Source organism: Apis cerana, linkage group LG4, assembly GCF_029169275.1.
Source record: "Apis cerana isolate GH-2021 linkage group LG4, AcerK_1.0, whole genome shotgun sequence".
NCBI classification, from domain to species: Eukaryota; Metazoa; Arthropoda; class Insecta; order Hymenoptera; family Apidae; genus Apis; species Apis cerana.
This window is the reverse complement of record NC_083855.1, coordinates 11723464-11748282: the sequence shown is the minus strand read 5'-3', so window position 1 is coordinate 11748282 and position 24819 is coordinate 11723464. Positions and strand designations below refer to the sequence as shown.

At 25.4% G+C, this 24819-nt stretch overlaps 6 protein-coding genes across 20 annotated transcripts; 4 read left to right on the top strand and 2 right to left on the bottom strand.

The window, feature by feature from the left end:
- Positions 1-35: 35 nt before the first annotated feature.
- Positions 36-4962, top strand: LOC108002100 (proclotting enzyme). Of its 5 annotated transcripts, none has more exons than XM_017063580.3 (9): positions 36-745; positions 2325-2402; positions 2510-2833; positions 2919-3243; positions 3332-3462; positions 3538-3636; positions 3715-3907; positions 3991-4268; positions 4399-4962. In XM_017063580.3, exons 1-9 carry the CDS (start codon positions 724-726, stop codon positions 4692-4694), a joined length of 1746 nt encoding a protein of 581 aa, XP_016919069.1. In that variant the 5' UTR covers positions 36-723; the 3' UTR covers positions 4695-4962. The 5 variants fall into 5 exon arrangements, with proteins under 5 accessions (XP_016919069.1, XP_061930227.1, XP_061930225.1 ...); XM_062074242.1 differs by lacking the exon at positions 36-745 and adding an exon at positions 1104-2159 and having other exon boundaries at positions 2232-2402; XM_062074243.1 differs by having other exon boundaries at positions 2325-2398; positions 2516-2833; positions 3332-3636.
- Positions 4963-5580: 618 nt separating this feature from the next.
- On the top strand, positions 5581-10150 carry LOC108001801 (translation initiation factor eIF-2B subunit alpha). Of its 5 annotated transcripts, XM_017063010.3 has the most exons (11): positions 5581-6096; positions 6234-6439; positions 6523-6739; positions 8479-8505; positions 8569-8670; positions 8737-8876; positions 9071-9187; positions 9270-9382; positions 9461-9605; positions 9682-9807; positions 9891-10150. In XM_017063010.3, exons 4-11 carry the CDS (start codon positions 8493-8495, stop codon positions 10038-10040), a joined length of 906 nt encoding a protein of 301 aa, XP_016918499.1. In that variant the 5' UTR covers positions 5581-6096; positions 6234-6439; positions 6523-6739; positions 8479-8492; the 3' UTR covers positions 10041-10150. The 5 variants fall into 5 exon arrangements, with proteins under 5 accessions (XP_016918499.1, XP_016918512.1, XP_028524692.1 ...); XM_017063023.3 differs by lacking the exon at positions 8479-8505 and having other exon boundaries at positions 5586-6096; XM_028668891.2 differs by lacking the exons at positions 5581-6096; positions 6234-6439; positions 6523-6739 and adding an exon at positions 7701-8042.
- Positions 9854-16612, bottom strand: LOC108002362 (tyrosine-protein kinase Fer). Of its 6 annotated transcripts, none has more exons than XM_017064019.3 (15): positions 16083-16605; positions 15814-15987; positions 15646-15742; positions 15387-15582; positions 15053-15190; positions 14769-14978; positions 14448-14631; positions 14118-14288; positions 13544-13774; positions 13307-13456; positions 12837-13050; positions 12550-12702; positions 12341-12463; positions 12141-12263; positions 9854-11779 (listed from the first exon to the last, which is right to left on the bottom strand). In XM_017064019.3, the coding sequence occupies exons 1-15, from the start codon at positions 16293-16295 to the stop codon at positions 11637-11639; spliced, it is 2520 nt and encodes an 839-aa protein (XP_016919508.1). In that variant the 5' UTR covers positions 16296-16605; the 3' UTR covers positions 9854-11636. The 6 variants fall into 6 exon arrangements, with proteins under 6 accessions (XP_016919508.1, XP_016919499.1, XP_061930214.1 ...); XM_017064010.3 differs by having other exon boundaries at positions 13280-13456; positions 16083-16604; XM_062074230.1 differs by having other exon boundaries at positions 12392-12463; positions 13280-13456; positions 16083-16604.
- A 151-nt stretch (positions 16613-16763) lies between these two features.
- On the top strand, positions 16764-17636 carry LOC108001787 (cytochrome c oxidase subunit NDUFA4). The gene is made up of 3 exons (XM_017062988.3): positions 16764-17043; positions 17104-17250; positions 17400-17636. Exons 1-3 carry the CDS (start codon positions 16987-16989, stop codon positions 17451-17453), a joined length of 258 nt encoding a protein of 85 aa, XP_016918477.1. The 5' UTR covers positions 16764-16986; the 3' UTR covers positions 17454-17636.
- Positions 17637-18343: 707 nt separating this feature from the next.
- LOC108001779 (phosphopantothenate--cysteine ligase) lies at positions 18344-19868 on the top strand. Its single transcript, XM_017062974.3, has 6 exons — positions 18344-18537; positions 18643-18773; positions 18853-18950; positions 19020-19234; positions 19307-19489; positions 19592-19868. The coding sequence occupies exons 1-6, from the start codon at positions 18409-18411 to the stop codon at positions 19778-19780; spliced, it is 945 nt and encodes a 314-aa protein (XP_016918463.1). The 5' UTR covers positions 18344-18408; the 3' UTR covers positions 19781-19868.
- Positions 19491-24580, bottom strand: LOC108002070 (vacuolar protein sorting-associated protein 16 homolog). 2 transcript variants are annotated; one of them, XM_017063476.3, is made up of 16 exons: positions 23873-24580; positions 23610-23796; positions 23385-23513; positions 23165-23309; positions 22957-23084; positions 22697-22878; positions 22236-22608; positions 22044-22171; positions 21792-21936; positions 21560-21694; positions 21340-21501; positions 21124-21273; positions 20796-21043; positions 20596-20692; positions 20410-20513; positions 19491-20323 (listed from the first exon to the last, which is right to left on the bottom strand). In XM_017063476.3, exons 1-16 carry the CDS (start codon positions 23926-23928, stop codon positions 20185-20187), a joined length of 2508 nt encoding a protein of 835 aa, XP_016918965.1. In that variant the 5' UTR covers positions 23929-24580; the 3' UTR covers positions 19491-20184. The 2 variants fall into 2 exon arrangements, with proteins under 2 accessions (XP_016918965.1, XP_028524541.1); XM_028668740.2 differs by lacking the exon at positions 23873-24580 and having other exon boundaries at positions 23614-23755.
- Positions 24581-24819: the final 239 nt, after the last annotated feature.

The window sequence follows — 24819 nt, the reverse complement described above, 5'->3', positions numbered from 1 at the left end:
CTGTGAAATAAAAAAACAATTTCAGATATATAAAAATTAAAACATTCAAAAACTCAAGTATATAAAATTTAGATATTTGCGAATTCAGATATTTATCCCGAGAAATTGTCTGCTACATATATTCGCAAATGTATATTTTTGGCACACCATTGTGTTGAGTGAAAAGAGAACGAATAGAAATACACGATAGAGAGAACACTTTCCCTCAGTCGAATGAGTCAAGGATGGTAGTTACTGTGGAAGAAGAAAAGAGAAAAGATTGAGGGAATGGGAAAGAGTGAGGGAATCATTTCATCGAGAACAAAGTATGTCGAGGTCTTTTCACGGACAGTCATCCTAATTGAGGTTTACCCCATGTGTAGTGATGATTGCACGATTCCGATGATTTCCTTCCTCCGTTTTAATTTTTTTATTTATCCCCCTCTTTTTTTTACTTCTCCTTCTTTCCCTTCATCTCCTCTCTTTCTCATTTACATATATGATCCTTTCTCTTGTTTTCTCTACCTTATTTCCGTCCCCCCTCCTTTCTTGTCAACCCCCACCCCCCCAGTCAAAACTCAATAGACGATGGACAATTCGCCGGTAGTCTCGCGAACGCGATAACTTTGTTGAAATAGTTGAACGTTGTATGCCCGATCGCGAATAATAAGTGTTGTAATATAATCGTGATAAAAACTGTGTGGTATGTGAAAAGGATCGGTTGAATGTTTTCTCTGGATCAGGATGTCATCATCCATTGTTTTGAGTAAGTGATTCGAACGATTTATATGATTTACGCGCGCTTTCATACAATTTTATGAATGATATTTATTTATTATTCATTTTTAACGTTTGCATCATCGATAAGAAAATGGGAAAAATACAATAGACTATATTTGAAAGTTTCAATTTTATTCATTTTTCTGCGCTACTTAAATAAAAAATCAAGATTATTGATTCATACTGCCTTGCGATTATTTAGGCGCGAAAACTTTAAATCATTACATTCAATTTTTTACATATTTTCAAATTTAAAATTATTTTTTCATATTCTAATTATACATATAATAATATATATTATTTTATTAAGTTATATTTCGTTTATTGTTATTGATTTTCAATGTTACATTATTAATAATTGACATCTATATCGTACAACCCATATGATGCGGGTTAAATCGGTTTAAATACAAGATAAAACGTATTGTGCATTCAAAATAAATGAAATGAAAATAAACATTGAATTACGAAAGAACGGTATTCCTAACTCATCAATTGAAAGTAAAGGTAGCGTTAACTATACAATTGAAAAGAGGACAGCATAATTTTTCACGAGGCAGAAAAAAAATGACAATGATAGATGATTTTTAATTCGCAAATATTTTGATCAAAAATACAATTATTGTAATCCCATTTAGTAGATTTAATTTATTACTAAACTCACTATTATTTATTGCTTCATTGCTGTATATATATAACTAGATGATGAATCAGTGAATGGAAGAAAGGTGCGCTTTCTCGCCAAGCAACTTTCACCATCGATGAAGTCCGAGTGCGTAGACAGATTCCAAAAACGTTCGCTTGATCGTTCGCTTTCTTTTATTCTTGAGAAAGAAGATTGAGAAGGAAATGAATATCGTTCTTAACGATACGCGTTTTTTCAGATTTTTGAGATTTTTTTATTCTTCCGTGAACAAAGGTGAATACTTGCACGTAGTATTTCAAAATAAATTCAAATATAATAAACTCGCGAAATTGAAAAAGTTTCACCGATGGTTTCGTTACGCTTCCGATTCGATTTCACGGAGAATTGAATTACTTCTCATATGCCAACACGCTTTTTCTATCGATTTTACTTTTAGTCTTGCAATAGATAGTCGAGAAATCGTGTTAATAGGTTATTAACATAAAAAAGGAAATAAAAATTTAATTCATCGAATATAATAAAGCACGATTCAAAAATTTTTGAATACTGTGATAATCAATCAACGAATGATCTTAATATTTATTAATAATATCGAATGCTACATTTCAAAAAGTAACGCGAGTAATATACGTAATATAGTAATTATAATACTTAGATTCGCTTCGACATATCGTAGATGAATCGCTAATTTTCCAGAATGATTTTTATGTAATAATTATCTTGCCTGTAATTGTTCCACAATTACATGAAATCGGTAATAATCTTCATCATTTTTAGTTTTATATGATTCAAATTGCGATCTACTTACACATCTTTTAATTCGTAGTTTTATTTTTTATGGAAGAAAAAAAGAAGATCGATTTCGGAATAATCAATGTATGCTCTATTCCATGCTGCTTGATGTACCTGAATGTTTCAGAATTATGCATAATATGGAGTTTGCTAACGAGTTCCTGGTCATATACCGAAGAAGTCACCCATTATCGTTATCATTCTGGTAAGTAAATCTCATCGTTAATCTGTTTTATTAAATAAAAGCGCTGATTAATTCAATCGGATCTTATATATAACATTATAATAACATGCGATATAAACGATACACAGCATCAAACAAATTTGGAACATCTCAGACATTTGTAACACCGATAAGAGGATGGAGAGAGTCAGATAGATGGGATAATAGCGATCCACAAAGATTGGGTCCACCAATTTTTCGAAAAAATACGCATATTAGACCTTACGTAAGATTAGCGAAAGTTGAAGAAAAACGAGAACAGCCGGATCCTCTGGTTACAATTACCGAAACTTTAGGTGCCTTAAATACTGTCGGGAGTTATATCGTTAATATGACCAGAGGAGTGGAAAACTCAAATTATCCACCAAAGGAATTACCATCAGCTATATACACTATTTCGAAGAATATTTTAGGTAAGATTTTGATAAGATTCAACTCTTTTTTTTTCAGAATTTATAAATCTTGCATTTAAAAATAGTTTAATTATATTTCTCTTAGGACGCAATGTAACAGACAGTATTGCACCGTTAGTCCGAGGTGTAGCTTTACCTCTACGACCTATACCGACCGAAAGTTCCTCTGTCTCTTCTGTTTCTTCTTCTCCTGTAGAAATTAATCAAAACATTAGGGAAAAGGAATCAATGATATCGTCGGTCGATTGTACTACGGCAGAAGGCAATCTTGGAAAATGTCAGGATTTAAGTAATTGTCCTCAATTGTTACTCGATTTGACCAAACTCAGACAATCATTATGCTTTAAAAGTTTATTTGTTCCGGGTGTTTGTTGCCCATTGACGGATAAAGTTAATAATAATGAAACTAGGTAAATTCAACAACAATAGTTTCGTTATGTCTTGTTATAGCAAGATCGTTCCATAACCTAAAAAAAATTGGAATGCGTGAATTTTCAGCTCGATAGCCGGTATAATTCCAGCACCAGGAATCGAGCCACCCATACATTCTCCATCGAGACCACCAGTCCGACCAACGAAGCCACATCAAACTCCTCGACCCATTCCATTGTTCCCTGTCATTACAACTGGTAGCATGATTACAATTACTATAGAATTACAGAATTTACAATTACGACTATTATTTACTGTAGAATTCGTTTCAGTATCTCCTATCAATCCGTTGGTGAACCATTCAACCAATTTCTTTGGATCTTCAACATCCGGCAGTACTATTGATAATAATTTTATACAAGACGACGAAGGTAAATGTCTCTAAATGTAAAACATAAAACACATAGGAACGAATAAATGTGGATAATGTGGATAAATTCTTATGGTAGAATGCGGAGTGAGAAACTCGGGTAAATATCGAGTAGTCGGTGGAGAAGAAGCTCTTCCAGGACGTTGGCCTTGGATGGCAGCGATTTTTTTACATAGCTCTAAACGCACGGAATTTTGGTGTGGTGGATCTCTGATTGGATCGCGATTCATTTTAACTGCGGCTCATTGTACACGCGATCACCGTCAACGGCCGTAAGTTACTCGTTCGTAAGTAAATGTTTTCAAAACTTTTACATAAGAATAGATAAAATGACGATTTTCGAACCTTCAAACAGATTTGCTGCTAAACAATTCACTGTACGTCTTGGAGATATAGATCTCGAAAGGAATGATGAACCATCCGCGCCGGAAACTTACATGGTTAAACAAATTCATGCACATCCAAAATTCTCTCGTGTTGGGTTTTATAATGATATTGCAGTTCTGGAGTTAACGAGGACTGTTCGAAAATCTCCTTATGTAATACCGATTTGTTTACCGCAAGCACATTATCGGAACGAACGATTTGCTGGTGCTAGACCAACCGTTGTTGGATGGGGTACTACCTATTATGGTATATATATGTATACTTTTTCTATCCCTTTTATTTTTATTCATATTTAATTCATATTCATTTTTTTCTATTATTTCTATTTCTTATTTTCTCAAGAATTAAAAAATTATTGTATGATTTCTTTCAATAGGTGGAAAAGAAAGCACGGTACAGCGGCAAGCAGTGCTTCCAGTATGGAGAAACGAAGATTGCAACGCAGCTTATTTTCAACCAATTACCAGTAATTTTCTTTGCGCTGGTTATAGTCAAGGCGGCAAAGATGCTTGTCAAGGTGATTCCGGTGGTCCACTTATGCTTAGAGCAGATGGTAAATGGATTCAGATCGGTATTGTCTCGTTTGGTAATAAATGTGGAGAACCAGGATATCCGGGAGTATATACGCGTGTCACTGAATACGTAGACTGGATTAAAAATAATTTGAATTAAGCATGAGTAATTTTCATCCTAATTGATTTGTATTTCCGACTTCGCATGACATGATTCTTATTCGGTAATACAATATCATTGTAAGTATAATATGTGAGTGCCAAGAATCTTAATTTATACATTACCTCTTTATATTATATGCACTAGTGTAACTAGAATAATTGCACATATATTTGTGCAATCATACAAATTTGTAAATTATATTATAATAGTTGTACATACGCGCGCACACTTATATATGCAAATATATGTAATTTAATAAATTAAATTTATTTATTTATTAGCAATAGTAACAAATATTACCTATATGAATGCGGCTGTAAACTCTCAATTATTTGTTCCTCAATTGTTTTAATTTCAAGAAATCGTTTACCTATCTGTTGTTCGTTTATTCATTTAAAATTACATAATTCGTTTAATTACAATGTATTTTACATTTAATCCTTGGTTCTTATAATAAAAAGACGACCAACGGTTTAGAAATCTTTGACATTTCAGAATGAAAACTAAAAGTAACTCAGTTCCAAATTTCAAAAGTTTCGTCGAACAAATGATCGATGGAGCGTTAAAAAATAATGGTTAGTGTAATAATTAACGCTCATTTTATTATTGTATATTACATACATTTAAAATATCCTGCATAGATCAAATTGTACAATTCCATCAAATGATTTATGAGAAATGGAATTTTAAGAAATTATTGGAATTAGAAAATGCTAACTATAAACAAAATGAAGAATCTTTAGATTCGAAAGAGGTATCAACTAATAAATAAAAATTTTGTAATTAGTATTAATTGTGTTATTTACATTTCAAATTTTAGAACATATCAGCAACGGTAGCGCATCGTAGATCGCGTCGCTATAAATATAAGCGAACTTCGGTAACGATTTTCCATAAAATGCCTAGTCAAAAAGATGTGACAGAAATAAGACAAACACCAAACTTCGTTTCGATTAACAATAAGGAATTTACTAATGAAAAAGAGGATTTGAATAAACTAGATGACATTAATCTTTCTCCTATCATTGGTGATACTAAAGTTATTGAACTTTGGAGCAACTCAACAAACCGCGCAGCAGATAAATTACAAATTGCGACAAACAACGTTTCTGTGGTTGACTGTGATCATATGCATGGGTTATTATTCTATTTATAAAAAATCAAATTTCGTCAAATTTATTGAATTTAGAAAATAGTTTGCAACATATACTTGTTTGCTTAAAAAATAAAATATAGATTAGCAAGTCAGCGACAAAATGAAAAAAAACTATCCTTTGAAGCTTGGAAAAATAAGAAAACTATCACATATAAACGAATACTTAAAAAAATAGAAACTGAAAAACAGCAAAAATTACTTGAAAACTTAACAAATACAAAATGGAAAAAAATTGCTCAACAGGTTTGTATTATAATTAATTATTATATAATTGTATAATAATTAATTTCTCGACTTTCTTTTCAAATACTTCGTATTTTTTAATAATTTTAATCTTAATAATTTTTTTTTAAAAAAATAATTTTTTTTCACTCCTTAAGGCGCAAATACGTAAAGAAAATAAAAATCGGCGAAAACAAAAGTTACTTTCTAAAAAATATTTTGAAATGAATAATTGTAACGGAAAATCTAATTGTAATAAAATGAATGAAAAACAAATTATTGAAGAATTTATTTCAAATTCATTTGGAGAAGAAAAAAATATGAAATTACATAAAGAAAAGAAAAATGAACCGAATATTGTGCGGTAAAATCTTTTAAATGTATTTTACATAACTTTTATTATATAAAAAAAAAAGAAAAATAAGAAATTGTTTTCATAATTTTCAGAGGATCAAGTAACAATCCTAATAACGATAGAAAAAATAGAGTGTCTTCAATGATTAATTCTATTGAAACTATTGTATTTTGTTCTTGGTTAAATCAATTGAATTGCGCACTTCATAACAAATATTTACGTGAACGTCGACATCTTGTACGATCGTTTTATTGTCAACCTTTCTATTATGGAGATGAAAAGTTTTATATCAGATAAGTACTTACAATTGTAAGTATATATATGAGAAATTATCTCTATCTCGATCGCTTCTAAAAAAAATATGTAAATAAAATTACATACAGAATTCCTAATATCAGGATCAGTACAAAATAAAATATATTAAATAGTGATAATTCACTTTATAAATGCGACATATTTTGTATACTTATAGTAGATATAATAATAACTGATCAAATAAAATAACAGTTTTGAATAAATTTTCATATTTGATTTAATTAATATATTTAATTTATAGCCTTATTTCTAAGATTTCAATTAATGAAAAAATAATAAAGAATTTAAATTTAAATTCAATAATGATTCCAACAATTAAATCAAATAGTTTTATTTATACTTTATAAATATTTTTATATTCTTTTATATTCACTGACAGTAATTATATTTTAATATCCAAATTACATATATTGAATATTATTTGCACTAATTTATTATTCTAAATTTCAAAAATATTATTGTTTTATTATTAAATATAAATCCAAAAATATCAATGAAATTTAAAATATATATATATTTTTATTTTTTTATATTTTAAAATATTTTCCAAGTTGCTCCTTTTCAAATAAATTATAATTTTTTTTGAAAATATTTAAAATATTATTTTAAAAAATCTAATATATATAATTATTCAATTGCATATTTTTATTTTTATTGTATTATAAAAAAAATTCCATTATTATATACAAAAAATATTTATTTGTTTAATTTCTTTAATATCTTATAATATTTATCTTCATATATAATTTTTTTATTATTATTTTTATTATTTTTTCTTTAATTATAATTATATAATATTAATAGATATGATATTTCAAAATTATGTTGTAAATTTATAAAATAAATTATAGTATTTATGAAATATTTTAATTATCAAATATATTAAACCATATTAATTAATGACATTTATAAATATACATATATAAGTTAATATATTCCTATACATCCGCGTCATATGTATTATTTATTTGTTTTTTTAAATGTAAAAATTTTGTTTGCATTTGTTTCGCCATTAATTTAAACTAATCTTTTTGTAATTTATATATAACTAATTTTTAATTTAAAAATATAAATTTCGATTTTCATTTACAAACATTTTGTCAATATAATTTATAAAAATTCAAAGTCAAAAAAATAAAAATGAAATAATTTGTAACATATATTAATATTTATATTCACTTTAGGTAGTTGTAATATTGCATTTATTTACTATTCCCAATATGTTTGTCTATTTCATTGATAAAAAAATATAGTTTCAAGAAAGAAAATAATAAAGTGAACTATTTATTCGAGAACGGTATTTTTTAAATAATTTACACCTTATATTTAACAAATTTAGACATTTTTTTTATACCTTACATATAAATATATATACATATATATCACAATATTTGTATAAATTTGAAACACATTTATACATTATATTACATTATAAATAAATGATATAAATAAATTCAATAAAAAATTATAATATTCAATTATCAAATTTATAATAAGATTGTTGCATGAAATATGTACATCGTATTGTTATAATATTTTTTTCTATTTGCACTTATAAACAGTTTTAAATTTAGTTATTTTTAATTATTACAATTTAATAAATATAAAACATATAGATTACGTATGTATAACACATGCATCGAAATATATATTTTCTTATATTTAAATATCTGAACATAAACACTAACCTAAAATTATTAATTGATAATTGTATTATTTTTCTTGGAAATAAGCATACGACAACATTATGGAGAAGGAAGGTAAATAGTTTCAAAATAATAAATTGAAAAAACAGTTATACTTTCAATTTTTATTTTTTTCAGAAATCTGTCAATACTTTAATGATATTATCAAAGATGAAAAAGATGTTTCTGCTGGAATGGCTGCTATACGTACACTATTAAAAGTTTTAGAGTATTCAAAGTGTAAGAGTATATAATAAATTTTTAAAAAATATATATCTTTATTATATATTTTTCTTCATCTTGTAGCTGAAACGGTTCAAGAGCTCAGGTATTGTTTACAGAATGCAATAGATGCAATGAGATCTACTGAAAATCCTGTAACTGCCATTGCATCTGGAAGTGAATTATTTCTTCGTTTTATAACTTTGGCTACATTAGATACTCCTGTAAGAATATATTAATATGATTTGTCATAAGTCTTACTCTTTTTCTTTATAATATTTATTTTAATCTTTCCTTTTTTTAATTTTTTTTGTTACTTTAGTATTAATATTCATAATGGGTCAGTTATTTGAATATATTCAAAATCTTAAATCATATTATTATTTATATTTATTTATCTATATTACTATTATATTAGTCATTTGCAGAATGTAAGGGTATTATGCTCCATAGAGGCAAAATGTTTTATGAGAAATTAGTAGCTGCCAGAGGAAAAGTAGCAAAAGTTGCAGCACATTTCATTAAGGATGGCTCTGTAATTTTCATTTATTTAAAAAATTTTTCATTTATTTGAAAATTTTTTTTGGTTTTCTAATTTTTTATTATATTTATTACAGAAAATACTTACTCATTCAAAATCTAGAGTTGTATTGCAAGCAATGAAAGAAGCTGTTGAAAGTAATAAAATATTTGAAGTATATGTAACATGTTCTTCTCCAGATAATAGTGGGTAAATATTCTTTTTAATAACTTAAAATGTAAATATTAATATATAATATATTTATCTTTTTCATTTTTTAATGGACAGGGAAGAAATGTATGAAAACTTAACAAAATTAGGTTTATCTTGTACATTGATATTAGATTCTGCAATGGGATATGTTATGGAACAAGTTGATATGGTCATGGTAGGAGCAGAAGGAGTTGCAGAAAGTGGAGGTGTTATTAATAAGGTATATTATAATTTTCTTAATTGATCAGCTTTAAATGACATTACAATTTTTAATCTTCATTGATATTGATTTATAGGTTGGCACATATACAATGGCAATGTGTGCTAAAGAGGTGAAGAAACCATTTTATGTCTTAACAGAGAGTTTCAAATTTTCAAGAATATATCCCTTAAATCAAGTAGATCTTCCAAATGAGTTTAAAGTAAAATATTAAAATTTTCTATTATTTTTAATTGAGATATAGAATATATTTAAAAAATTGTTTTTTTATTTTTTCTTTTACAGTATACAGCAAGTACATTAAAAAAAGATTTGCAAAAAGAACATCCATTAGTTGATTATACGCCACCACATTATATTAGTCTTCTCTTTACTGATTTAGGTATATTAACACCTTCAGCTGTAAGTGATGAACTTATTAAATTGTACTTGTAATATGTATGTGCATATACCAAAATACATATACAAATAATTTTAATACGAATATAGGTAAAAATAAAATTATTTATACAATGACAATAATAAATATTTAACTTTACAAAAGACTTTGATATAAGTTTTATTAATTCTTAAAATAATATTGAGTATTGTAAAATAACACACTCGTTTTTTTAAAATCTCATTTCCAAATAACACACGATAAAACACTTATTCTTTGTTATAATACAATAGAGAAGTTCAACATTGTTTTGAATATTTATAAATTTTCTCCTAGTTATGACTTATTAGAAGATGACTTACGCATCTCGCACAATATACACATGTATACAATATCTATAACCACATTATCATATTAAATACAAATAATCTATATAATGCATCTCAATAGTTGAGCATCACCGTATTGCACAGCAATAACTAATAAGATTTATAACTTTTAACAAAATTAAAAAAAATTGTTGTAAATTAATTAGTAACTTATGCATTAAAAAAATCTTTAAATTTGCAATATTTATTACATATATAAATAATGCTTTAAAACTTTTATATTTTATATTTAGTTTCTTTAATGAAACATAGGAAATAAAGATATGAAATTATAAATGTTTTTGAGTTAATACTCATAATTAGATAATTTTGTTTTTTTATATTATTTAACATGTGTTTACTACGCTTATTGCGAAAATTTCTTCTAAATAAATATAATTCATGATTAAACATTTTTCGTTTTATCAATAAATACTGGCTATTAAAACTGAATTATCATTTGGACGGATATATATAACATAAGGAATTAAAGCGGAAATATTAATATAAAAAATGAAAAAAATAAGTAATAAAAAATTTATCGATATTGGATCATCCTAATAATCTTAAAGATTTTTCAAATTTTAAAAGAAACTGAATAAAATTTTATGTATGATTATACCATAGTATGATAAATATTCATATTTTCTATTGATAATAATATAAATACAATGAAAAAATAGAAATATCGATGGTTCACTATGAAAAACTCACTTTTAACTATGTTTACATTTGATTTGATTTTCATTAAATGTAATATATTTTTAAAATTTCAGTAGAATCATTAATTTATTCTGGAATATTATCATACATCACTTTAGAAGAAAAGAAATAAGAAAAAATAAAAAATAATAATATTTACAAACGAATATTTCATAATAAATGACTTATTGGTAATTATTAAAATTTTTTCTTATTGAATTTAAATATTCAAGATTTTATAATTATTAATAATTAAAATAATATTATTATCTGTTCCAAGTTATATATAATTATGTATATATATACATATATACATATATATATGTATAAAAATCTTTATTTAATCACGTATAACTAGTCACATAAACTTTTTTTTTTTAAATAGATTATTGCGAGATTTTCATAGCAAATCATGAATCTATTATGTATACACTTTTAGTAATGTTCTAACATTGCTTTTTAAAGCTCTAATCTGAACTTTTATAAGATTTATATGAAAAAATTGATTATTATAATAAACAATGTGAAAAAAGTAATATTCATGATACAAAGATTTTAGCACCAATTTAAGCTTATTATTATTTATAAATACGCTTGAGAAAGTGTTTCAACAACAGTGTATATCTGATCGAAATGAGGACGTTTTTCAGGTTCATATTCCCAACATCGTAACATTAAACGGTATATTTCATCAGGTGTATTTTCTGGTGCTGGCATTCGATAACCTAAGAGAAAGAAATCTTTATTTAAATTTTGTATAAATTTTCTATCCTATTCTATTTAGTTTTAGATAATTATAATAGAATCTCATATAATGCAAATTTCTATAATACATTAAAAATATTGCGATTATTGTTTTCATATACGATTCGACAACGCTTCATACATATCATATATATATATATATATATATATATATAATATAACATGATAATAATTATTATACGAAAAAAATTCTCGTACAACATTTGTTAATATGAATTCATATGTTATATATATATACATATATATATCTTAATCGCATTATATAAAGGATCCACTTTAATAATAACAATTATTATGTAAATATTACAATTTAAACATTACCTGCATCTATCTTTTCACGAGCTTGAGAATTAGACATTCCACTGTAAGGATTTCCACCTTTAGAAAATATCTCCCACATTAAGATTCCATAACTCCATACATCACAAAGTGATGTATACTTGCCTATTGAAAATATTATAATAAAAAATAATATTAAAATTCTTAATATGTATATTATGTGTAACATTTTTCTTAAATACCGAAATTTAATGCTTCTGGTGCAGTCCATTTAATTGGAATTTGTTTCATACCATCTGAAACTATATATTCTTCTTCTTCTCGTGACATTCCAAAATCTGATATTTTTACTATAGATTCATATCCTAAATATATAATATTATTTTTAATATTCTAATTCATATATTTTGTAAATTATTTTTATAAAAATTAAAAATCAAAATATTCTTACCTACGAGACAGTTCCGAGCAGCTAAGTCTCTATGAATACAATATTTAGATTCCAAATAGCGCATACCTGCAGCTGCATCTTTACACATTCGAAGCTGTTCTTGTTGTGTAATAGTATTAGTATTTTTTCTTAAATAAGTTAACAGTGAACCGCCTATCACATATTAATTTAGCATTAATAAATAATTATATTCTATAATTTGAAAAGTTTTTAATTCCAAAATTAAAAATTAAAATCTTTTAATTTAATAATAAATTTTATTAAATTTATTAATTTAGTCAACATACCGGGAACTAATTCCATAACAATCATAATAGGTTGTTTTTGGACACAAATTCCAATAAGCTTTACTATATTTGGATGATCATATTGTTTCAATATACGTCCTTCTTGCAAAAATTTACGTTTTTGTTCATCCGGTAGCGTTACTTTACAAGTTTTTACAGCCACCTCAGTCTTACAGGTTTTTAATTGAGCTTTATATACATCTCCGAAGTTACCCTAAAAATATATAATATTTTATGAATATCTAATTTTATACAATTCATGTGAATTTTTTGAATTGACATTTTAAAAACTTAAAATATTACAATTTATTAAAATAAGTTAAATTTATATAATTTATATAATTATATAATTTGTGTAAGAATAAAATATACAATATATAACAATAAGATACTTTGAGATGCAAAAAATTAAAATAATTTCTTTTTTCTTTAAATTTTAATACCCGTCCTATTTTTTCTAGAAGAATTACATCATCGTTATTAAGTTCCCAACGTTCACGTAAAATTGGTGTTTTGAGGATAGCTCCAGATCGACTGGTAACTGGTAATCCGGATAACCATTGATGTCTGATTAACTCTTGAATTGATGGAAACGTAGGGCCTTCAAATCTGTAATGTCCCTAAAATTAATAAAAATACATACAAATACATTTGTTTCTGTATCCTTCATATATAAACATATAGTATCAAATTAAATAGTTGCTTACTTCAGGAGTAGTTTGCACTATAAAATGCTTGTGTCCATCCCAACAGACAGATAAAACTATTTGGCACTCATCATTTCTTGTTGTTTCGCGTACTAAGAAGTCTCCTTCAGTGACAAGTAATCTTACAACTTCTTCTCTTGGTAGTACACCATGAAACCATTCTTCCTCCATAAGACCTCCATTTCCATTTCCCTTCTGATTAGTTGTTAAATGTGAAATCCGAAAAGATGCCTATAACAATAATATATAATACTGTATTTAATAAACAAAAATTCATCACATTTAGAATTATCACACCTAGTACAAAATTTCTTTTTCTACCTATCATTACCTATAATTATTATCGCTAATTGCATCACAAATGTTAGTTTTAAAAACAATTGAATGTAATTTATAAAACAGGATAAACATGCTTAATATTAAAAACCAAAAATAAAATTGTTATCAATTCAATTGTAAATTTTTTATGACACACATTCTTTCATAAGCATTTGATATGATAAAAAAGAAGCAATTATGCATAAAATATATTTATATCTTTACAATAAACGGGTAACATATAAAGAAAACATACAACTGGTAGAGTATTATCTGCTTTTGGAGTAGGACCTTCGCTACTCGATCTAATTGTTCCATCTTTTGTGTCGTTTATTATTGGTAAAGATTTGAAGGGAGATCTAAATATTGTCATGAATCGTTGATTTCTTCGTAATGTAAACAGACCAATATCTGCAACTGTATTTTTCTGCAAGGGCAGTGATGCTAACTAATATCAATCATAATATCAATCAAATAAAATTGCTTTATATCGAAAAACTATTTGTAATACAATAATTTTCTTTAACAAGGTAATTATAGAATATTTATAAAAATGTTCGATTTATACATAATTTTAATCTATTACCTTGCTAATAGAAGGCGAATCAGCAAAAGAACTTTCCATTGAGAGATCATAACCAAGTGGTAATTCTTCACAACCTAATTCATTCAAAGCAGCTCTAATAACATCCACTTGTCGTTGAAGTTTTTTTTCTTGACAACGTAAACGTAATTCTTCTCTTTCGCGGGAATAATCCAAAATCGATATCCTAATGAAAAAATAAGAAAAAAAAATAGATAATGTGAATAGGAAAAAAATATATTTTAATATCATCAATATTAATGAAAATATAATAATTTATTTTTATAATTATATAATAATTATCTTATAATAAAATATTCTTACTTAGAATCGCTATTATTTTCTGATGGATATTGTGGATTTTGTCGACTTTGTTGAGTTGCTTTTAATGAGTTTTCTAGTTCTGTTAACCGATTTCTTAACCAATCTATAGTTAAATTATCTACTGTTAATTTATTTGGTAATAATTTTCCCGATGTATCATCCACGAGATTTTCATCGAAAATAAATCTTATTGGAGATGCAGGTCGCGTTCTATAACAAATGTTAATAAATTTTAATATTATTTTGAAAAATTATATTGATAAAAACAAATTTGAAATGAATACCTATGTTTTCCTATAAAATCCCTATATTCTTCTACAGGTTTCACACAATCTACAGCTTTTTGCATTCGCCGATGTATTTCTTGAAATTTATCTGTTGTAAAATCAGAATATTTCACTATATCCTGAAGTATGGTTTTCCTATCATGTAAAGAACAATGTTTTTATATTTATAATATAATGGATATTGTTATTATAACAATCATTAATGTTTACCTTTTCTATTACCATATGTTTGCATGAAAGTTTCATGTAAAATAAATAAGTATTTCATAGAATACAACAAAGAAATACATAATAAATTTTTTTCAGAATTTAGAATCAATAAAATGCTTACCATGATGTTATAAATTCTTGATGAATTGCCTGTTGTCGATGAAGTAAACTTGGTAAGTAACAAGTTCTTAAGTCATGTTCACACTCTGTTACAGCACCCAAAAGTAATACATATTCATTATGGGTAAGATGAAGTTTTCTACAAGCTTTTTGATATTTTTCTCTTACTTCATCCAATTTTCTACCAACTCTACCCGCTAAACATATATTATAGATAATAACAATTAATTGTAAATTAATTATAAAATATAAATACTTACATTTAACATAATGTTCTTCAAAACGGGATCTCATCAATTTATACATTTCTAGATTTTTCTGATACTCTAATTTTTTTCTGGCAACATCATCAGTTAACTACAAGATAATATATATAATAAATATATAATATGTAATATAAAATTTAATTTTTTACTGTTTATTTATACCTGTTGAAATTGATTGTTTAACCATGTTTGTTCTTCTTGATATATTTTTCTAGCTCGTCTTCTTTCAGAATGTAATGTTGTAATATGTTCAACTACTATAGCTTCAATAGAATCTGCTTGTTGTTTGATTAATTTTGCTGTTTGATCAATAGAGTCCATAATATCCTTCCAACTCTACAATATAGTACTATGTAAGCAAATGTTTCTGAGAAATTATTATAAACATTTAAGAAAAATTATAAACATTCATTTCAATTTTGAACACATACTTGTGCTATTAGACTACCAACAAGATCTTCATTACGTTCAATCTTTTTTCCTTGCATCGTCAAGGAACAGATCGTTGAAGCATATTCACGATCTGATTTAACTTTAATCGTTAAACATCGTCTCATTGTTTCCAGAAGTTTAATTTCAGCATCTTGACGGGCGAGTAACGCCTCATGTGATGATTGTCCTTGTAAACTCGTAGAAAAACCCATCCCGCTTATCGTATATAAAACTAAAAATCGCCGTCTTACCGACTTCTTTAGACGTGTCACGAACAAAAATTCATTCTTATGCTAGACAAATGTAGTGACATTAATGTTAGCAGAGAATCTAATGAACCTCAATGAATCATTCATCGAAATATTACATTGCAAACACAGATTTATGTATACATTATTTAATCAGATTATTATATATCTCTACTACAGCTCACTTAGCTGAGATCAACACTTATATTTATACAGACCTCAAAGTGCAAAAATTTACTTTTATTCCAGAAATACCGTCATGAAGCAACAAATAAAATAGATGATCAATTTAACTTTGATAAAAATAGAAACCAACATATAAAATCTTAATAATACATTAAAGAAATAAACTAATAATTTATTTTCTTTTTTTTGAAATTATATTATGAAAAAAATTTATTTTATTTTTTTTATTTCAATATGCACCTTTATTAATTAAAATTTTTTTAAAATTATTAATATTGTAATTTTCTAAATATTGCACTGTAAATCTATAAAGTTTAATATCAATGCTTAAAATACTTAAGGGTTCATTTTTATGAAAATTTCACTCGAGATTTAAGTAAGCATCTTATTACTATATAGTCAATTGCATACGAATATTCGTAAGATAAATCATTTACTACAGTTTATTTGAATATTAATACGCAGCAAAATGTTAGGTGGTAAAATGCAAGGTCTTACAAAAGAATCTCTGAAAAAGAATTCTATGGTACGTGAAAAAATAGTTTGAAAAATTTTATGATGAAATTATTATTGATTTTTTTTTTAGTTATTGCCATTGTTTTTCTGCATTGGATTTGGAGCATTTGCTGCCACAGGCTATTTATTACGTCTTGCATTCCGAAGTCCTGATGTTACGTGGAATAGTAGAAGCAATCCTGAACCATGGAATGAGTATAAAAATAAAGATTATAAGGTATGTTGAATATGTAACGAGAATGATAGAAATAATATGATTAAAAATTTCAATTTTAATAAAATAATAAAATTGACTAACAAAAATTTTAAATAATTAATTATCTAAAATTTATATAATTATCCGATTTTTTTCATTTTTATTTTCAGTTTATTAGCGTTCGTGATACAACTAACTACAGAGCAACACCTCCACAATATTAAAAGCATATAAATTGTAAACTAGTCTTAATTAAAGAAAATTATGTAGAAATCAAATTAATTTATACTTTATATTATTTTACTTTATAAATTAGATTAATTTATTGTTAATGTCATTAATATTTTACAAGCTTGTATTATAAAAAATTCAATAATATTCAAAAAATAAAAATTTAAATATCATGATTTATTATGATTTATTATTTATTAGAAATTAATAAATTAATATATATTTAATTATTTTATTTTCTACGTCGTAATTATATAAATTCATTCTGCATATATATATCCAGCTAAAGTATTTTTACGTCATAATCAATTATATATATTTTTATATGCATGCGACAATTACACAAAAATAGTCGTCAAAGTAAAATTTAAATTAGGTTATGAATAATTACGATATTTGAAATGCTAACGTAACAAAACATTTTTATCGATTGCATATGTATTAAATTACCAATTGTATCGCAAGAGAGCGCATACATCAATCACAATTTAGTTAAAATTTTTATTTCCTTATAAATAATGAAATTTATTGAAATTATTTGAATATAATGTATACATAAAAATATTGTTAATTAGATATTTTTAAAATTTGAGTTTTTCTTTAACATTTGTATATACACGATAATATTTTATTCGGTTGAAACAAATATGTATTTGTGATAATAGTTTTTTGTGAGAATAAGATAATTTATTTGTAAAAGTGATGTCACGTTCAGAAACAAATAGATATTAATTAGAAAGATAAGTAAGATTAAAGAACTACACATGCATTTTATTAATAATAAGTGGAACGTATAAAAAATATATTTTTATCATTTATTTTAAAATTTACATGTGCAATTAATTGTATGAATTTTGAAATTTTAGTTAAAATATTTTTATTGGTATAATTTTTTAATTGAAACATTTAAAATTTTTTTTTGAAATCCTTATTATATATATATATAATATGAATACAACTTGGGAAGATTTTTATGCTATCCATCCACCACCTCAAGATTTTGATCAGAGTGAAAAATTATTAAAAGCATTTGTACAACGACAATTGAAAAAAAATAATATGGTTGTATTAATAACAGTGAGTGTTCGTAAAATATATATTAAGTCATTATTATTTAAAATTATACATAAAAATATATAAATATAATATAATATATATAAAAAAATATATATAATTTTATAGAGTGGTGGGACAACAATACCTCTAGAATACAATACAGTAAGGTTTGTAGATAATTTTAGTGCAGGAACAAGAGGATCTGTATCTGCAGAATACTTTCTAGAAAATGGATATTGTGTAATTTTTGTGTATAGGTACTTTATATTAATAAATGATTATAAATATATTTGTATATTTTAAGTTAATATCTATATATAATTTACCCATTTGTAGAGCTAATTCCTTGGAACCATTTTCAAGACATTTTAAAGGACAAAAAATTTTAGATATGATAGAAATCAATAAACAAAATGAAAAATGTATAGTTACAGGTATACATTTCTTTTATATTATAAGAAATCACTTAATATTTGAAATGATAATGATATAATTATTTTTAGTTTTACCGCAATATACAGAAAATTTGGTAAAAATATTTCATAAGTACAAAGAAACTTTAAATCAAGATAAATTATTACAAATCACTTTTACTACTCTTTCTGAATATCTTTGGCTTCTTCGATCTGCTTGTCAAGCATTAGCTCCTCTTAAAAATAAAGCAATTTTATATCTAGCAGCTGCAGTTTCAGATTTTTATATTCCATCTAATGAATTGGTATATATTTTTTAATTAGATTTTCTATTAAATATAAATATTGATGTACACATATATAAATGATTTTTTCAGGCAGTTCATAAAATTCCTTCTACTGGACCACCAACAATATCTCTTCAATTAGTACCAAAAATCTTAGCTCCTCTTGTAAGTTTATGGGTTCCAGAAGCTTTTGTGGTATCTTTCAAATTAGAAACTGAGGACAATCTTCTAATTTCAAAAGCAAGAGATGCATTAAATAAATATAAACACAATGTGAGTAATAGTAGATATATTAGTATTATTTAATTATATAAAAAAAATCTGAAATTTATTTTTTTTACACATTTTTTACATTATACAAACATTTTTCTGCAGTTAGTTATAGCCAATGTATTGCACACTCGAAAACAGAAAGTAATAATTGTTAGTCAAGAGGACATCTATGTTATTTCTCTTACTAATGAACAATTAAATAAAGGTGAAGAAATCGAGCAATCAATTGTTAATAATCTTATTGAAAAACATCAAATTTTTATACAATCTACTGAACAATGTGAGTGTTGATGAACATTTTCCTTATGTATATTAAATTGATAAAATGCATTTTAATGTATTGAATAAATATTAAATACAATGTTGAATAAATATTAAACGATTGTATTTTGTTTTTTTTATCGTTATTTAATAATTTAATATTTTACGTCATAATTAATATGTTGTCATATTATGAAATTTTAAAAGATAAATTAGAAAGTATTAACTCTATTATATTTTTTATATATTATTTACATTTTAAAATCAACATAAATTAAGTTTACATACATATTTAAAAATCTTTGTTGTCATATTTTTCATGATTTTTTTCTATTATTTCATATCAGTTTGGGTATTTAATTTTGGAATGTATATATAATAGTGTTTCTCTTAATTAACCGATAATTTAAAGATAGATTGAAAATTATAGAATGTTAATTTTTGAGACTTGTTATATGCATATTGATTTTATCAATCAATTGCCTATCTGTTGTTTCACATTGTGCTAATAAAAAAGTTAATGCCATAATATCTTTTTGTTCTACTGCTGTTTGAACTGCCTCATTTATCATTCTGCAAGAATTTTTTATTATATTTTTTATGATTTCATAATAATTATATCATGTTAACAATTATATGTTAAATTATATGTTACTTACTTTAATTTAACCAAATATTTTACTTTCAATTCATTTTTTACTTTAGATAAATATTTTTTCGCTTCTCTGTCTTTATTATATTTTAAGCACTCATCAATAAAAGGCTAAAATAAACGAGAAAAAGAAACAACACATTTATATATTGATAATAATAAATGAAATATATTTAATATTATGCGAACATACCTCGTAACCAATAGGTGATTTTTTACTTTTAGAAAATTTTTCTAATTCATTCCATGCACCTTGTTCTGCTAAACACTGTATTCGTAGCCACCAATATCTAAAAGAAACTTTTTATACTATTCATATAGATAATGATATCAAAAGAAAATATTAGAATAAACCATGTTTAAAATATACAAAATATGCAAAATATATCATACCTTCGATCTGATATTCGATATTCTGATTTCAATTTGTCGGCTAACTTTAACTCATTGCGCAATAATAATATTTTTACAGTATCATGAAGTGGTTTTCCTACAATTATTTCTTGTAATGTATCTTCCATAGATCTTTGATAGCGTAATAATTTTATTTGCTCTTCTGTCAAAGCGGCATTAGTATCGTTACGAGCTAATTTAAAATTTTCCTGTGCGGATTGTAATAATGCTTCTCTCGACATTGCATTCTAAGGAATATTATAAAATAATAAAATACAGTTACATATGTCATTAATGATTGATTTTGATTATATTAATTGTTGCAAACCTTCCGCTGATAACTCTCGGTAATAAACCATATTGCTTGAGAATGAAAATCATCGTATTGATTATAAATATTGCGAAGTGTTTCTCGGTTATGATTCTGACAATATTTAATATATAAAGCCATTGCTAAAGGACAATGCATTATCGACATCTGGAGAGAATTATTGAAAAAAATATTAAGCATCTTTTAAATCAATCAAAATCAATAAAATTATACCTGAAAATCACCAAGAGGCATATTTTCTCTGAGATGAAGTATTACAGTATAAACTAAATCGGTATTTCCACTTTCAACTGCTTTGCGTAAAGCAGCTTTTTCCTCTCCAAGCGTTAATAAAAGTGGTACTTGTTGTTGTGCACGTGGTTCGTAATCTATTAGCTAAAAAGAAACAAATAAACAAAGAACAATTTGGATTAGTTATTTAATAACAGTTTACCTTAATTGCTAATTGTTTTCGACCACAGTCAGCTGCTCTTCTTGCAATTTCGCTATAAGAAACACCAGGCGCATAGCCTAATTTATCAGCTATTTCTTCTGCTATTTGTTCTTTATCTAGCTGTGTTTGTTTTACCTATTATAAAAAAATAATAAATAAATAGATGTTTATTATAAAATTTATATTTATATAAATATTGTTCGAATAAATGAAACATAGCAACAAATATTACTTTGTAGCAAGCCCAATGAGCTAATATTCGACTTTCCCCTTCAATTTCTGGTAATTGAAGATGCCGTGCAATTTGTATACTTAGATAATAATGTCGTCTAGCAACAAGCCTATCTAACAATACTTGACTCGTGAGAACATTGAATCTATTGTTATTAAGGTATACTTTTAGGAAATAATAAAATTGAAGAAAATATGAAATGATTGAATTGTTCAACAATTATTAAATATTATTTGTTAAATAAAAGGATACTGTGTGTATGTTAATGGAATTCCAATGGCAGGATGTCTCACAGCATTTAAAACTCTTAAAGTTCGACACATATTAACGTAATATTCAGGATCAATTGTTTTACTAAATCCTTTTCCAAATTTTGCAGCCTATAGAATTATTGATAATAATAATGAAAAGCGAAAAAATATAAATAACACTCAATGAGTTTACCTTCATTAAAAGTTTTTGTGTTTCAAAATCAAATTCATGACTAGCTCCATCAATGCAAGCTCTTATTGCTGCATCTAATTTATCTTTAACTAAATCCATATAACCATCAGCTTTGTGACTTCTTCTTTGAAATTGTTTAGAAGCTTCTAATAAATAAGATGCAGGATCAGTTGAATTAATTTGAAATATCTTTTGTACAACATTCGGTACTTTTTGTATCATTTCATGAGAAGAACCAGATAATACGCGTACACCATCAATTTCTGTAATAAGATGAACAGGACCATCATATGTATATGTTATAGTTTCAGCTGTTCGTCCAATTACCATTACAGTACTATTCCAACTACATATTACAGCTTCCGTTCCACACCTAAAAGTTTATTTATCATATCATTATAGGAAAATTATAGGAAATCAATTATCATAACATTATAGGAAAATTATATAAATATATTAACCATGCTATGTTTTCTAATGATTCTTTCATATTTGTATAATGTTCGCAATATTTTTCACTAAAATCTATAGAACCCATATATAAATGACCAGTGTCTGTATAAAGAGCAATATGACGATTATTTCCAGATACAGCCATTGCAATCACACTGTTTACTTTATTATATCTGGTAAAAAGGTTGTCCTAAAAACATAAAAATCTTTTAAACATTATAAACACATTTTGTTTTATATTTTAATATTGAAAGCATTTATATTATACAAATGGTATATGTGTTGCAGTTTGATGAGATTGATGTATCACAAATATTCCATCTCTATTTGATAAAATTACACGTGTTTCTCTGTCGCAATGGACTAAATACCAACATTCAATTTGTCCTCCATATCCTGAAGATAAAAGAAAAATATACTGATAATAAAAATTTAATCCTTAATTTAAAAATATTGAATAAAATTTATTTACTTACTAGGAATTTCTGATATTTGTCTAACTTTTGGTTCAGCTATATTATTTACTAAAAATATACGATTGGTAGATGTTAAAACTGCAATACCAGTTCCACTATAACTGACAAAAAATTTTGCTTCCACAACTTTAGTATCTTTTACCTCCTAATTAGAAGTATCATGATTATAATATTTTATATAAATAATCCTTAATCTTTAATCAAACAGAAAATATCATACATTTCCCATACTAAAAGCATGTAGATATGTACCAAACATATCATATATATGAATCATGCCATCATCTTCTACACATAATAATTCTTCTTGTTGAGACCAACCCAAAAGGACTAATTGGGAACCACTCCACTAACAGAAGCAATGAAAATAAAGAAAAATAAATATGAAAAAAAAACTTTAAAATATAATTTATCAATTGAAAAATATAATTTTTGAAATTTTTACTTGCAATTTGGCTGTTAATTTTCCAGAAGAAGTGTACAAATATATCATAGGTTTATTTGCTCCTTGTACTTTAACTAATTTTTTAGGATTTCTAGTGACTGCAATAGAACCTCCATAAGGAGCAGCCACCAACATGTTATTATTTGAAACTTCATGTTGAAAAGATAATGGATATAATTCAAATTTTCTAGAAAAAGATTATTTTTTTATTTTTTTTATATATAAATTTATGTCAGAATATGATAACCTCACATTTTTATTACCTAAAATACACATCTCGACCCAAGGGAAAACAATCGGCAGTTAACATTAATAACATTTTTACCGAAATGAAAAATCAAATATTATTTTAATCAAATATTACTTCATGGGTATGATTTTATGAATATATGATATAAAAGATATTAATTATGTTTTAAACCTATTTAAAGTGTTATTGAATTGTTTCGTATCAAACACAAATATATGATGGCGAAGATTCCACATGAAATACTGTATATGCAAAAGACACACATGAAAAATCGCTTTTATATTTTTAACAATATAAATAATGTTACAATAATTTGCATTCATATTATATATAAAATGATTTTTTAAATCCCGCAATTAACAAAATAATAAATATAACCTTTCGATCGAAATTTATTCTTTTACTGTATTAGAATTGATTGACGCAATAACGAATTTATAAGAAATGCAATTACAATAGTAAGGAATTATTGCTGAAATATATATATATTATATTATTCATTATGAATCGAAGATAAATTCGTATTATATTAAATCAAGCAAAATATAAAATATTTGAAGAAATAGAATAAATATAGAAAATATAAAATTGAAATTATTGAATAATTTTGATAAAAATTAAGAATAAATAATCCTGTTTAAAAAAAATATTTGATTATAAATTCGAAAAAATAAAATGAAATAAAAAAGAGTGTAAAAATTTAAATGGACTCAGAAATACCAGATGAACATAGTAGCAGTGAAAGGTTTTTTGATAAAACATTCTTACGTTCATTCAATTACGTTTCGCATTCTTTTCTTAAACTGCCTGTACTACATACATACATATATGTATACATGATATACAAAGGCATGTTTCGTATACCGTTCATTCGATTCTTTACCGTTTCCCCTACCTGGGAGAATCTCGCTGTAAGTTGAGGTGGTATCTCGAACGTAGGTAACCCCGTTAAGTCTCCAT

Bases quoted from the DNA above. Each gene is read 5' to 3' on its own strand.
- LOC108002070 (XM_017063476.3), bottom strand. From the start codon at position 23,928: ATGTTATTAATGTTAACTGCCGATTGTTTTCCCTTGGGTCGAGATGTG. The intron at 22,172-22,235 runs GTAAACTCATTG...ATAATTCTATAG, and splicing joins CACAAAAACTTTTAATGAAG to GCTGCAAAATTTGGAAAAGG. The intron at 21,044-21,123 runs GTTTGCAACAAT...AATATTCCTTAG, and splicing joins CCGAGAGTTATCAGCGGAAG to AATGCAATGTCGAGAGAAGC.
- LOC108001779 (XM_017062974.3), top strand. From the start codon at position 18,409: ATGAATACAACTTGGGAAGATTTTTATGCTATCCATCCACCACCTCAA. The intron at 18,538-18,642 runs GTGAGTGTTCGT...ATAATTTTATAG, and splicing joins ATATGGTTGTATTAATAACA to AGTGGTGGGACAACAATACC. The intron at 18,774-18,852 runs GTACTTTATATT...ACCCATTTGTAG, and splicing joins TGTGTAATTTTTGTGTATAG to AGCTAATTCCTTGGAACCAT.
- LOC108001801 (XM_017063010.3), top strand. The intron at 8,877-9,070 runs GTAAGAATATAT...CTATTATATTAG, and splicing joins TGGCTACATTAGATACTCCT to TCATTTGCAGAATGTAAGGG. The intron at 9,808-9,890 runs GTAAAATATTAA...TTTCTTTTACAG, and splicing joins ATCTTCCAAATGAGTTTAAA to TATACAGCAAGTACATTAAA.
- LOC108002362 (XM_017064010.3), bottom strand. From the start codon at position 16,295: ATGGGTTTTTCTACGAGTTTACAAGGACAATCATCACATGAGGCGTTA. The intron at 13,051-13,279 runs GTATTAAAATTT...ATATATTTTTAG, and splicing joins TTCTAGAAAAAATAGGACGG to GGTAACTTCGGAGATGTATA. The intron at 12,264-12,340 runs GTATTTAAGAAA...TATTTTCAATAG, and splicing joins ACCAGAAGCATTAAATTTCG to GCAAGTATACATCACTTTGT.
- LOC108001787 (XM_017062988.3), top strand. From the start codon at position 16,987: ATGTTAGGTGGTAAAATGCAAGGTCTTACAAAAGAATCTCTGAAAAAG. The intron at 17,044-17,103 runs GTACGTGAAAAA...TTTTTTTTTTAG, and splicing joins CTCTGAAAAAGAATTCTATG to TTATTGCCATTGTTTTTCTG. The intron at 17,251-17,399 runs GTATGTTGAATA...TTTTATTTTCAG, and splicing joins ATAAAAATAAAGATTATAAG to TTTATTAGCGTTCGTGATAC.
- LOC108002100 (XM_062074240.1), top strand. From the start codon at position 2,243: ATGGAAGAAAAAAAGAAGATCGATTTCGGAATAATCAATGTATGCTCT. The intron at 3,637-3,714 runs GTAAATGTCTCT...TTCTTATGGTAG, and splicing joins TTTTATACAAGACGACGAAG to AATGCGGAGTGAGAAACTCG. The intron at 3,908-3,990 runs GTAAGTTACTCG...ACCTTCAAACAG, and splicing joins CGCGATCACCGTCAACGGCC to ATTTGCTGCTAAACAATTCA.